Source organism: Mycteria americana, chromosome 9, assembly GCF_035582795.1.
Source record: "Mycteria americana isolate JAX WOST 10 ecotype Jacksonville Zoo and Gardens chromosome 9, USCA_MyAme_1.0, whole genome shotgun sequence".
NCBI lineage: Eukaryota > Metazoa > Chordata > Aves > Ciconiiformes > Ciconiidae > Mycteria > Mycteria americana.
The window spans coordinates 36,489,940-36,504,319 of record NC_134373.1 but is presented as its reverse complement, the minus strand read 5'-3'; the positions used below and the strand labels follow the sequence as shown (position 1 = coordinate 36,504,319).

General features: G+C 40.5%; 1 protein-coding gene across 4 annotated transcripts in view; it reads right to left on the bottom strand.

Moving 5' to 3' along the window:
• Window positions 1-4,465: 4,465 nt before the first annotated feature.
• The window catches only part of MGAT5 (alpha-1,6-mannosylglycoprotein 6-beta-N-acetylglucosaminyltransferase), a 137,337-nt gene continuing 127,422 nt past the window's right edge, over window positions 4,466-14,380 (bottom strand). For 3 of the 4 annotated variants that reach the window (XM_075512574.1, XM_075512576.1, XM_075512577.1), the window contains exons 16-17: window positions 13,310-13,467; window positions 4,466-11,554 (exon numbers count right to left, since the gene is read on the bottom strand). In XM_075512574.1, coding sequence (XP_075368689.1) covers window positions 11,356-11,554; window positions 13,310-13,467 — 357 coding nt within the window. In that variant the 3' untranslated portion in view covers window positions 4,466-11,355. The remainder of the gene's footprint in view (window positions 11,555-13,309; window positions 13,468-14,380) is intronic. The other variant, XM_075512575.1, reaches the window with a different exon arrangement.

The following is a 14,380-nucleotide window of genomic DNA, read 5'->3' as shown; positions in this document are numbered from 1 at the left end:
TCAAGAAATCGCTAGACTAACATCCCTTGCTGATTTGGTCCTATTGCACTCCTAGCAATAGTAGGTAAGCCATAAACAAGCATCATCCAACCATGGTGGAAAAATGGAGCCTCAAAAGAAGCTCCTTGCTGAAAATGATGTTCCAGAAATGGACCTGAAGCAAAGACCCCAGACAAGAAGCTTCTCAGACGTGGGCAAATTCAGCTCTAAGTGTACCTGCATCTGGGAACGTACCACACAGTTCCTCGCTGCTAATAATACTGTTTGCATTGCTCCAGTCCCAGCTGCCTGGGAACAAGTGTAGACATTTCTGACATCCCTTCTTGTGGGGCAGCTCATGGAGAAGCTAGGTCACTAGACAAATATTAACCTTAATAATACACAAAGCAGGACTGTTTGTTCCCAACCTGGCAATGCATTTTTCCTAGACAGTCAAATTCATACTCAAGAAATGTCTTTACTACACATTTTCTTTTGAAGTCTCTGAGAATGGAGTATCAAACAGAAGGCCACGATAGCAGCAAGCTGCCTCTGCAGCACCAGCCATAAGGAGACGCTGAAGCTAACTGACTGGCAATTATCCCTGGGATGCAGAGACTCGTGTAGATGTCCCTACTTGCAGGCTCTGGATGGGAAGCGTTCTGCTGTGCTCACAGCACCTGTAATTTCTTACCACTGCTCGCAAGAGCCTGCTGCTCGTCTGCGTCAGGTGCAGTGCCACCAAGTGGTGCTGTGACAAAGCCCATCGCAGAGCCTGTGGCTGTGTTTTTCGTGGAGCAGTAACTAAGCAGGAGTAGCACACAAACACACATTCCTGAGGCCTGGCCTGTGGGTCCACGTTACGCAATTGGAGAGCATGATTAAATCAAATAGCAGACAACCCAGGGATATTTCCCTCCCCTGTTCCTCCCACGTTTGGGAGCTGATGTTTTCCTTTCAGCCACAAGATCGGTACCTGAGGCAGCGCTGAATGGTTCTGGACTTGTACCCGCTTGGTGCTACCCACTCCAGTCAGCACGGCTGCTCCTCTGGCAGCCTCCAGCCCGCTCACTGCGAGAGCAGAAGATCAGAGAAGCCTCCGTGTGCGGGTCCAGCAGAGACTGACACAGGCACCAACACTCGATGCAGGGAGGCTGCAAGTAGGTTTTATCCAAAGCCTGCGCAGAAGGGCTTACTCTCTTCTAAGGTAGTTTGGCAAGTAACTCGGAAACATCCCATTTTGTCAGCTCACACTGTTGCCACCAACCGGGTATTCTTCTGAACTCACCTCTTGATGACACGGGCCTTATAGGATTGCCACCCTTCACCTCACCACAGAACACAGAGTGGAGTAAAGGACACCTACTCTAAGTGACAACAAATACCAACCTCCTTGTACAGGGGCTGACCCATCAAGCAGAATCCAAACCTGCAGTGTGGCCTCGGGCAAATCACATTGATTCGTCCCTCCTGTGGAGGCAGGGAGGAAATCAAAGCTAAGAGGGGTCTCCAGTGATTTAGCAGCTTTCACTTCAAAGATCCACTGTACCAATTACTTACATTGCAAGCAACAGTTGTTACTTGCTGAAACACCAGAGGCTCACGCCTGGGTACATTTTCTTTCGAGGTGGTGTTACTGTTTCAGCACTTTTGTCCAGCACTTTCCGCTTTGAAGTTTCCCTCCTCGCAAGCGTGCTCACAAAGGTGCACGAGGCAGATGCCTTCAGCCAGCCGGCGCTCCTCCGAGGTCCTGCAGCAAGTCTCCTGGGAGGAAAGACCTCCGAGCCAAGGGTCCACAAGACACAGCAGGACATACAGTGAGACCTAACATCTGGAGTCTGTTCAGTGCAAACAATATCCAATTTTTTTGGCAACAAAGATGTACTACCAGGGTTTTAGTTAAATGTAATCGCCATAATCAGTGAAATAATAAAATGTGCAAGGCCCAACAAGCATAAACACAAATATGGGGCACTGTAAGGCAGTAAACCGGGATGCTCCGTCTCTTGCACGCTGACGAGGAAGTCTGAGTGTGAGGTGAGGGTTTTGAGAGCAGCACAAAGTCCCAGCAAAATGTTTCCATCTGTTGCCTCTCTACCAGATGGAGCTTGACTGAAGCCAGTCTAAGTGTGTGAGAGTTGAAGTATTTAGTATTTAAGCTTCCCAATGATCTTTCCAATACAGCTGCACGGCGTGTGTAATTTTTTATTCCAAGTTCCAATTTTCATACATTTTTTTTCCATTATGTGACTGCAACACAGCCCACATCTGACTCTAGCTGCTCACCATTTTACAGATGTCTCCTTAGAATGTCAAAGCTGAACAGTAATTAGGGGAATGAAACAGGAAGGAAAACATTTCCAAAAATAACCAGAACAAGGGACTGAATGAGCAGTGTCCTCCACTAATTCATTTTGATGTTAGGAAACATTTGGGAATTGTGGTATGTTGAACAGCAACTAAGAACCAACGAAATTCTCACCCATTTTAATCTGAGGTGAAGCATGCCAAGGAAATACCCATCAAAAGGGACGAGTGGTGAAGGATATTCACGTACTTCACCTCACTGAAAGAGTCATAAAAGGCTCTCGCAGAAGCACAGCCAGCAATGCACAGCAGCAAACCATCATGTGTAGCCACGATGCACTGAACTTCGTAATTCTGGCTAGTGAATAGACTGGACAACTGGATATGCAAACCCAAGTCACAAACCCTCTCCCAACCTGCAGGCACTTCACCTTCCCACTTCGGTTTGACATTTTTATTTATGCTATTGCTTACCAGCATTGTGTGTTGTTAACTGAGATAGGGAAAATAAAAAGGATCCCAAGTTGATAGTTACTGACTTCTGTACTATTCTGATTTTACAGTACTCAGTTACGTGTGGCCACATTTAAAAAAAAAAACAAACAACATACAACAAACTTGGAAAAAGATACTGTGGTAAGAAAGTGAGCAGTTGCTTCTCTAGTTTTAAAAAGTACATAGCAACTATGCTACAAGTGGACATTTTTTGAACCGATAAAAAAGAGCTGGTCTTCATTTTGGTTTGTTGGTTGGGTTTTTTACTATTCATTTTACTACTGCATACTGCTCCCGCATTAATTGTTCTATTACTCTTGGACACCTCCATCGAAACCTCTCAAAATTCCTAGACAGAAGCTGACAACAGAGGACCCTTCCCTCAGTCTTGGCTGGGCTAACAAAAATTGAGGTGGGCAGAGAGAGCCCTTCAGCAGAATGGGTGCTACTGAAATAAACCGACAGTTCCGTATAAGAAGTTTCACTCTGTGGACATTTAAATTGTACGTCTTTTTTGATATATGTGTTTACAACCTGCAAGGTGATTTAATGTGGCACCTATCAAGTGCACTGAACACACACTCCACTCCCCCTAAGACACAAGTTACTATCTCTCAGATGATTTTGGCAGAGAGACTTTCCGGGGCACCTCTCAGGTGGCTGCTCCTGCAGCACCAGCTGCTGTCAGCTGCTGAAACCTCAACCCGGCGTGGGAGCGATGCTGACTGCAGCAGTGCAGGCACGTAGTCCAAAGTTTCACGCTTGATCTCTTGTTCCATATGCGAGTATTTCATAAGCCACCCAAGCTCTTTGCATTTAAACTTGGACCTTGAAAGACAACACTCTCTAAAGCTGTTATTTTACCACAACATAGCTTTTGGTTTTGAACTCCATAGTGTATTGCACCAGTAAGTCTTGTATAGCTGTGTGCTACTGTGCAATTCCAGAGTCTTCCCTGTGTGCTGGAAACTTCTAGGAAACCAAGAATTCCTAACTACTGCTGTGGCAAAACTGCCCTCCTAAAATGAACCTTGATTTTATCCGTTATCCAACTTGCATTTAAAACAAAACATAGTAAAAAGAGAATTACTTGCCTGTTGTTCTTATGGCCAAGGTGTGGGCAGATGGGACTGTTCATGCCCACCTCTGAAGAGGTGGGCCAGCAACAGAAATCCCCAGCTGCAGAATTGCAAGGATAAGCCACACAAACACCATTTTGGATAAATGGCAGCTGACAGACTTCCCATTTAAGCACAAAGCAATCATAAATCCAAATCACACAAGAAAAAGGTTTATTGAAAAATAAAGTTCTCCCTAGTTTTTTTCTACAACAGTGAAAACAAAGCATTTTTCTATGCCATTAAAGTACAGACATTTACTTTTCAAAAAAAAAAAAATTAAAAAAATCCCATCCTAATGAACCCCAGTAACTTGACAGTATCTGAACCACTATGTTCTGTTCTTTCTGAATCAAACTGCTTGAACGTAATATAGTGGAACACAACCATTTAAATAAAACAAAGGATCAACCTTTTAGGAGAGAATTCAAGCCAAACACACATAGTACCAGCCTGACCCTGAAGTTCTCATGTACACATAAAAACTCTCATTGACTCCAAATTATTATCTGCAAAAAGCAGCAATCTTTATTTTTACAGATTTCAGTAGGCTTCCCCCCCCCCCCCAATTTACAGTGCTACAGGGATTAATCAGACTTTGACCCCCTTCTCCCACAGAGACAGAGACTCCTCCAGGGAATGATTCAGACTAGAAACCAAAGAGCTGCCCCAAATTGCCCTCTGGAGGACCTCCCTGCAACAATCAGCCTAGCAAGCTCAGGGAGATCAACTTCTCCAAGCTCAAATCAGCTTTGTAAATATTCCCTTATATTTTTCTTTTAGCTCTCTTAGAATCTTCAGGGTAACTTTCCTCTTCTCATAAAATTTATTCTTTTTTCCTCTGGCAAAAACTGCCATTTCCTCCTCCTCTGCTGTATTCCTTTGCAAAAACCAAATAAAACCATGACTTCTTAAAAATGGTTTTCACTGTCACTGTACTGCAACAGACCTGTTAATGAATATAACAAATTACTTCTGGGTATAACCCTATTAAAATTAACTGCCTTCAGACAGCAATTTCACTTGATTTATCGTGTACCTATTTGATACTTCAAACTACTTTGCAGCTGCTGGAATCCGAGCCAGGACGTGTTGCATGCACTTTGCCAAGTGCCTGGATAGCTCCAGTAAATGCCATAGCGTTATTTACATGCTCTCTTGAAAGCCAAGGATTTTGCTGGCTCCCGCATGACCGAGCCTCTACTGTGTGACCGGCCACAAGCGGAGCAGCACTGACCTAGGGCTAGGATTTGCACTTAGGACAGCGCAGTGCAATACAGACACATTTTCCTGTACAGAGAAGCAGCCGCGTGTTATCATTGCTGTGGAACATGAGGACAGCAGGGTCCACAATGCTTCAGATCTGCAAGCCCTTACGCAAGGTGACAAATTCTGTTCCCATGCACAGCCCACCTTAGTCAAATGGCACCTGCACCGAGCGTCCCAGCAGGGAGAAGGGTATTATTCACTTGATTGCAACTGAATTTTTTTAAAGCAGTTTCTGTGTGTGGCAGCTGGAGTTATTACTCATTTTATCAAAACTTTGAGGACCTCATTTTATTTACCCATTTAATAAACAGGTGGCTTAGTGCTGTTGAGAGAGGTCTGCTGAATTAAAGCATACTATTGGTTTTAATTATATGAATATGTAAGGGATTACAGCTATAAAAGCAAGACACATTGGCAATGGTTGCACTTTGTTATTTTTCCCTGGAAGAAAGAACATGAATGATGCCTCACATCTGAGGCATTCTGGGGTTCAGCCCCTGGTATTTTCAACACATTCCTACAGTAAACATTTTACACTTGATACACAGAGTTTGCTGTTTACACATTCCATTTAAATATAATATTTGGAAATTACAAACTAATTTTAAAAAAAAAACCTATAGAGCTGCTTAAAAATATGAAGACGAGATTTAAGTCACTGCCCATAAAACAATACGTTTTGTTGTTACATTTACAGCAATATTATTAAAGCGTATCTCATGAAACCTTATCTGTCCCTGGCCTTTTCAGCCTGAATGAAAGCATACATCTGTCAGTGCATTGTTCTCCTCGACTTTACAGCGGTCCCTAAAATGATGGGACCAAAGGAGAACTACAAATGGAAAGAGATCGCAAGTCAAAAGTTGAAGGCATAGCAGCTGTAGGGCAAACATCACAAAGAAATAGCCATGCCAAAATGTTAGCACCCCTGGAAAAAAGACTGGGAAATTGGAAACTGATAACTGATAGTCTCTTAAAAAAAACAAACAACAAAACAACAAACACCCCACCCATCCAACTCCAAACTGTAGACTGAACAGCTATTTAACCAAGTTTTCAACTGATACTTTGATAATAAGTAACATCAACTTAGAGATGATATATGCTGTAACAGCAAGCAAAACTGGTTGCTGATATGTGTACAATACAACTTGCAAGCATTTGGTCTTTATCTTGTAAGATACAGTGCTTTATACTTATTAAAAAGGGAGAGCTGCTTTTTTAATTTGAAGAAAAATTAATGGAGGAGTTCTGCTATCACTGAAGCCAGTGGGAGTTATGAAGTTAATTAGACTTGGATGAGATTGTATCCAGCCTGATTCATCCCATTTAATTTATTTTACTAGCAAAATCTGGTCTTGAAATGCACTATGAGCAAAATGCATACCTGAGAAAGCAATCTGGATTTTGTTTATGTGAAAAGTGCTGCAAGCTTGTAAAACATCTTTGTAATTTAGACAGGCCACTCATTTTTGAGGGGGGAGGGCATGTCTTTCATATCAAGGATAAACCAAGGACATCGATGAGGATATTAAAGGATAATAGTACAACATTAAGTGAGGAGGGAAGACATGGGCTAACAACCTGATGTGCGGTTGATATCAACAGAAACTTTCAGCAAGTCTGAATGCTTGTCAATAAGCAAGTTGCAAAAGCCGGCACAAGTAGCTGGGAGCAGAGCTGAGCGGGGAAGACACAGAGTCCTGGCTCTGTCCGCAACCCCGTTCCACGATCTCCAACTGAAACCTGATCAGCAGCTATTTTGCAAAATACTCTTCTTGCAGAAAAGTAGTAGCATTAAAAAGAAAAACATCTGCAATAAGCTGAATATCCAGAGTTCCCTCCCCACCGAGAGTCGTAAATTCAGGTATCATAAAAGGACTATATTCTCCTGGTAGCACCAGGAATCGTCCCGTGCTCTTCCAAGTACAGACATCTTTATCCGAAAAACCAACACCTCCCAAACTTTAATGTGGATCTTCAATTTTCCTGCTGATCAAATCAGATATGGCTGTTTCTAGAGGTTTTCTGTTAGCATTGTCTCCTAACAGCTTTAGTTTGCTCTCTGGTCATTAAACAGACATCCCATCCCAGCAGGAGCTCTCCTGTCAAATTGCAGATACTCAGTACAGGGTATTTTGCTTGCAGAAGCAATGTTTTGCAAGAATTATTAAAGTTATAGTTTTATCTTATTAACCCCTACCTTATTCTTTTAGAACAGATCTCCCCACTACTTAAAAACATTCAAAACTCATACCGCTAAGCTGTATAGTCATCAAGCACTATTTTTACCTGTAATTAGTGTTCCATTATACTTGTTCAGACAGTGTCCATATTCCAAACACCCATCCAAACCCCAAAGAAAGTAAAAAAAGGCACATAAACATTAAATATTTGTAGGAGAAACATAATCTGATATAAACAAGTGAACACACAGCTGCAACTATAAATTACAAAAAGAAACATAGAAACTAAGCAAAAAATGCAAAAAGCAACTCTATTTATACATGTGCAAATCAACTTGCATATATGAAATAAATGAGGTTTTTATTGGCATTTTTAAACAGTGTGTATTTACCAACTTTACCTTTCAAAGGCAAGCCTTTTATGTTAATTTTAATAAATATGTAAATGCTTCTCTCAAGTTTTCTAATCTCGTAGGAACAAGATTTTTGAAAAAAACTAGGTCACATACAAAAATACAAAATTTTAAAACAAAGAATGTCTTGATATGAGAGATATGTTTAAAAGCTTGTAAAATGTTTTTATATTCAACTTTTGACATTTTTTCCCATCAATCGCTGATCAATATATTCAAATGCAAGTCATGCAAAAACCTGATTTCTAAGTAAAGGAAGCTGCAAGCTTTACTGTCAGACTGAAAAACAGCAGCACAGTCCCATCTCCAATATCCTTGTTTAAGTGCAATAATTGGACTACACCTTTATTCTTTAATGAGGAAGGAAAATAGTTATGGAACTTGGTCAGAAGGCTGCCCTCTATCCTGAAATGTGGATATATATTATACGTTTTAGTAAATCATTCAAACTTCTAAATAGTCCCACATGAATTTGCCTGAGTAGCTTATCTGCGGAGGGATTCACTAATTTACCAATGCACGAACAAACACAGCTCTGTGATGGGGCAGTGCTATATTGGGTTTGGTGAGTAATGTTCACAAAGTTTATGCACATACAGTTCTCATATGATAGTCTCCTTTTACAGAAATTGAGACTGAAGCTGTATTTCATAAAAGTAGTATTTCTTCTGAAAAGAGAGTTTAAAATTAATAATAGAAGCCTATCAAATTATAGGTCTTGATTCTTTTTTCTTTAAGATTAATGAGTCTTCTCTATAGATTCCAGTGGAAATAGGAGCAGACCCAACTGATTCTGAAGCCAATTTAGATGTTCTGTCCCCAGCTGAAATGCAAGCGCCATTGGTGTTTGCTGTTTCATTTTTGCCAGTATGCAGTAATTCAGTTCAGTAGACTAGAAAGAAACAGTGCTACAGCATGAAAAGAACAGAGCTTATAATAGACTCTTCCTGCTGTGGTAAAGGCAAACTTAGCACTGAGCAAAGCACTAGACCAGAAAATCTTATAATAACAAATACCCAAACCCTCCCATCTTTAAAGGTTTAGAGGCAAAATAAAATGCAGTATGCCATGTGGACCATACAGTGTGTGTGTGGGGGGGGGACAAGCAAATATGTATTTACAGCACAGAATTACACTATAGCAAAAACTACGTGTTTTGCATTCTTTAAGTGCACACATACAAATCTTTGTTTCTGACGTAATTCTGTGATACCTCATTCCAAACTAAATTCCTGCCTGAAGAACCTCAGGCTGAACAGGTAAAGGCAAATTCTGCTCTTGCCGTTACCTTCAGCACCAGGTATAAGTGTATACATTTTAATACGCAGGGTTTTCCAGTTGCACAAATATGCACAGGTATGCGGGGAGTATTTTATATAAATACAAAACAAATTGTTGCGCCTGCTCAGACCCATTTCCAATCCTCCTCCCCCAGCTTTTCCAGGGTATTAAAACTATTGCAAACTACATTTGCGCTGACTGAAGCAAATGCTGAGCTATGGTTAACAGTAAGGATTTTCATACTAGTTTGTGTTTGTTTTCTTTTCATACAAAAAGTTTGCCTCCCATTATAGAACCCAGCTGTTCTGTTTCCGGAAAATTACTCTAAAATACAGCAGATTTTATCATCATCACAACCCAGTTACTGGTGACCCTGCTGTTCAACAGCTCCCACATATCCTTTCTGGATACTCAACAGTCTCTCAGGACTAAGTTCCCTAGTAGTCCACAGCAATGTTACGGAGTGTTACAGGATAACACCGTCAGGAGTGCTGAGGCAGGAAACAAAAACCTTGAAAAAGCTAATTCATTGCTTTTAAATTGAAACTTTAAATGTATACTATTCTGTTCTCTTGTCTTGATCCACAATTAAATAGCATTTCCCTTGCTTGGTCTTTGGTAGGTCAAGAGATACATCAATATTCACACACAGATAATGAATGCCAGTTACAAGAAAAATCGGAACCAACCAGATATATCCAAGAAAGGAAAATTTAAAATGTCTATGCTTCTCACTATTACCTGGTAATGTTTGTTAATCTTTAGGAAAAAAACCTTCATGTTGATTTGAGATTTTTTCCAGTATGATCCGAGCACGTCCAAATTGTAAACCTGCAGACTATGACTGCTTTCAAAATATACTGCAGATTTGTTTCTCACTAATCTTAGCATATCATTTGCTGACTACAAATGGTGCTCTCAAGCATGCCACCTTCTGCTGAAAATAACAAAAATTACCTCTATAAAAAGGAGGCGGTTTAGAAAATTCAACTTGCTGCTCTAAAAAAAATGAAGTTTGATTTGAATTCCAAACTCTTGAATTGTTTTTTTCTAAATTTTCAAACTGGTGTGCCTGCTTAAAAAAAAACCAAAACAAACCCACCCAAACCCAAAAAAACAAACACCCCCCCAAAACAGAAAAACAGTCAAAGAACCCACGAGATTGATCAATGCTTTTCTTAGCAGTTGTTTGTCTCCTCTTACTTGTTCTTCAGAAAAAATTTCTCTTTAAAAACCTAGCTAGTTATGAAGACATTTTACATTTCTACCATACAATAATTATAGTTAGCTTAGTTTAACCTTTCTATGTCATTCAGCAACACTTTAACTACTGGAAGCTGTAGCAAACTGAGGCTCTAATGATAATACTGCTCCAATGATGCTGAACATTTTTTGCTTCACACAGTATTTCTAGTAGACAGACTACAACAGAAGCATGGGCAAATTCCAAGGATTACTCTCTAAATGGGACCAGTAAACTGTGTCAAGTCCATTCTGAAAACTGCAGTATGTTTTTGTAGCTTTTCCACACTGAAGAATGCCACAACCCTAGTCAGTTGTCGAGTCACCAAGATGATGTGTCACATGCTGGCAACTGCCTATTTGCTCATTCACGATACTCTCTGTTTAGACTGCGCTGATGCAGCAGCTGTGATGCAGACAATACCTTGTTGTATCAAAAGATTAAAAAAAAAAAAAAAAAGGAAGAAAAAAAGAACTGGGCCCAGATAACCCAATAACAGGGTACGGAGCTATCTTGTGATTCTGAGTTCTTGTGAAGTAAACCACTTTATAGCCATTCAAGCTAAAGCAGTACCCAAAACAGTACACCTAGAATAAAATGTTAGTCCTTCCTCCCCTGCACCCCCCTCCCTCAAGCACACTTTTTTCAATTTTCTACTGGAATGAAGTTGAGATCCTTTAGCTAACCATGATGGGGGATGTCCTAACTCATTAAAAAAATACAAAACACTTCACCCAACCAACAAAAAGAAGGAGGTTGATGGGTCTGGAATTTTCTACAAACTATTCTGTGCAGTCATCTTCAAATCACTGTAGAACATGAAACTCATTTCTCTTTGCAAACAGATGAAGGAATCTGAAGAGTTACACTGCAAATGTTCTTACAGGAAAAAAAGATCAGTTAGCTGTTTATTATGAATCCCTCTTCTCTTAGTAGATAATTCTGCCCAGCAATGATAGCTCTGCCTGCAGCGAAAAACCTGGACAAAAGTGCAGGAAGTAACATGTAGCTCCTCTCAAAACTACTTACATGTTGTCCTCAACTCAAAAGAAGCTCTGCTGCTGCTATAGGCAGTCTTTACAAAGCGCAACCTGCCCCTTAATATAGTCTCTGCAGGGGCAGATTCTTCTGTGCGTTGGGTGGGATCCGGCACAGCTGAACAATAAGAGGTCACCTTGGAAAACACAGTGCTTCCTTCTTCCATCAAAAGAGGGAACCAGAATATCATTTGCAGACTCCATGGTGAGACATTCGATATTATGCCTAAAAGGCAAAGCACATGATCTAAGTCACAGTGGAGTTTACAGGAGTTTGGTACAGTTTTCATCCTTCCTCGCTAAAAATAAAATGCTATATTACATCCTAAATCGAGTACATTTAGAATTGCAGATTTCCAGAACATGACACTCATTTCTTTTTGCCTGCGCAGATTCTCTCTGCAGAGGGCAGTACAGTCTTTTCAGCTTTACTCCATTTCCTAAAGATTAATGAAAGAAGTTAAGAAGGAAAAAAATGCTTTTGACTGTTCCCCAAAGTGTAATATTTAAATACACCATGGATTTCTAGTAAGACAATACCAAAGAATCTGAAATCAGAAGATATTCTCATTGATTTCACCAGGGATCTTCCCCAGGCAAGCCACGCTGTGCCAGGCAGCCCTGGGTAGCTCAAGATGCGGTCAGCCAAACTGCGAGGATGAGGTGATGCTACCGTGTTACAGCGGAATCTGGTCAGAGCAGGACCCACTGCTCCAAGGAACCAGCTAGCGCTAGCTAGCTGGAAAAAAAAAAAAAAAAAAAAAAAAAAAAAATTCGAGTTGCCATTTTCTGACCACAAAGCGTAAGCATGAGGGTAGCAATTCCAGCAGAGGCTTGTTTTTCATTTATTCTGGAAACATTGGTAGCTTTCAGCATTTAACAGATTTTTTTTTCCCCACAGAATTATAATTTTGTCTAGACAGCTAGAAAAGAAGCCTGATAAAGTTTTTACATGAGCTGCTTCTGAACTCCACTGGAAATTACAACTTTTTAAACAAAATACAAAAATAAAAATCTTCTACAATTTCATTTAGCAAAAAGTGGAGATAGAAAACCTAGGACGCAGACTCCCTAGCAGCCATTTGTTGGAGCCCAGCTTTGAGTGCTTTGTTTTCATTCTGAAAGGAACACAGACATATTCCTAAAGAGACAGCACCTGAAAGCAATATTAATTTCCTTAATGCATAGCTGGTAAGCTTTATAAATTGGTACTAATACCTCTAATGTACAAGGGCTTACAATTCTTTACCTAGGATAATAGTGACAAAAAGGTTTGCAGAAACAGTAATTGCTAATTGCCAATGAATATAGATGTTTCAATATGCATGTTAATTGTGACCAAAGAGGGAGCTCAATAAATAAAAGCAACACTTTATAAGTGCTGTATTTAAAATCATGTGAACGACTGATAGAAATCACACAATGTGTACAGAATTCTATTTCCTGCAACAAAATGCATTTCATTCCTGACCCAGCTGACTGAGCACAGTTATGGTTAGTGTTAAGAGTCATGCAAGTTCACTACCTCTCAGAAGGATATGGCAAAAGCTATGGAATAGTGCACCTGCTCAGCCAGGGCTGCAAAGGGTCCATCCAAACAGTTATAGTTCTGGCATCTGCAATCCCTGCAGCACAAGCATCTTTGATCAGTGCAAGCAACCCAACATCAAAGGGCACTGTATGGCGCACGCATGTAGGAGATGGAGGGGGGAAGGAAGAGACGTCAGTTTTGGGCCTCGGTGCTGTACTCACTGCAAAAACACATGCTACGTGGAATGGTGCTCTCAACACAGCAATAACTTCTACCATCCACTGCTACGAAGGACTAACAGCTAACCTCACAGCTTGCTGCTGCCAAACAGACACTACTTCTCTTCCCACCTTCCCTTCTCACAGAATTCATACACTAAACTTCATGTGTAGCAAAAACCAGTGCAATAAAAAGAGACCAAATAATACGTTCGTGCTTTTAAGTACTTACCTAAGCAGAGCTTTGTCCTTGTTAAGATGCTGGAAGAAGGAAGGCTCACAGATAAGCTGGCTTTCCTGACAAACTTGTTTACAGGATTTTCCTGGTTCAGCAATTTTTACTTGAAGGGCACTTAATGGGGGCCACATCACCTGCCCGTGACAGAAATCCTGCAGTGACAGATCATATTCCATTATAATGCATCCAGTCCCTTGCTAGCAATTTTCCCCATTAGTAAAAGAAGTGGTTATTATCACCCAAGAACTCATTTTGCAACTCATTTTGGCTGTATTAAAATCAATAACTCAAGCACAATTAAAAAGAGTATTTTTTTTTTAGCATGAGGGAATTATCACCTTTGATTGCTACTTGAAATGTGGTAGTATCATTCTTCCCAAAGAAGCTTCTTCCCTACTGTTACCCTTTCTTAATTTATCATAAAGCAACTCCAGATACTCTCTTTACTTCCACATATCCAACCCCTTTTGGGCTTTCTCAGTGATTCCTGTTTCACTAACTCAGTGCTAGCAGAGCTATTTTCGTAACAGCACAAATATCAGGAGGAAGTTCTGGTAGGAGAATTCCAGAGGCCAGTTACCCTGTAGGCGAGAAATGTCTCAAGTGGCCCACGTGGAGAGCCATCTGGAAAGGATCAGGGGACTTGCAGTGCTATGAAGTGAGCTGAACTCATAAAAGACTGAAGATTTCTATAAAGCAACCAGGATTCAAAGAGTTTGTTTGTTCTTCTTGGTTGAACTGCTAGTAAAATGCTCTCCCAACACTGAAAAAAAACTGGCTATCAATAATGCACGCAGTCAAATGTCACCACAGCGGAAAGAGGGAGGGAAGAAACGATATCTAAACACACTTGCTAGTGAAAACTATTCAGAGACAAGTTCTTATGGTCTTGACATTTAAAATGAGAAAAAGCAAAGAGAAAATTTTAATCACTGTTTTTACATAACATTCCATGATACTCAGCCATTATTTTAACATTTGGCAACTCTTATCAAAAGGTGATAAAAAAATTTCGGCCCAGTCCATCGTGGTTTGCTTTCACCTGACAAAACTAAAATTTGTATG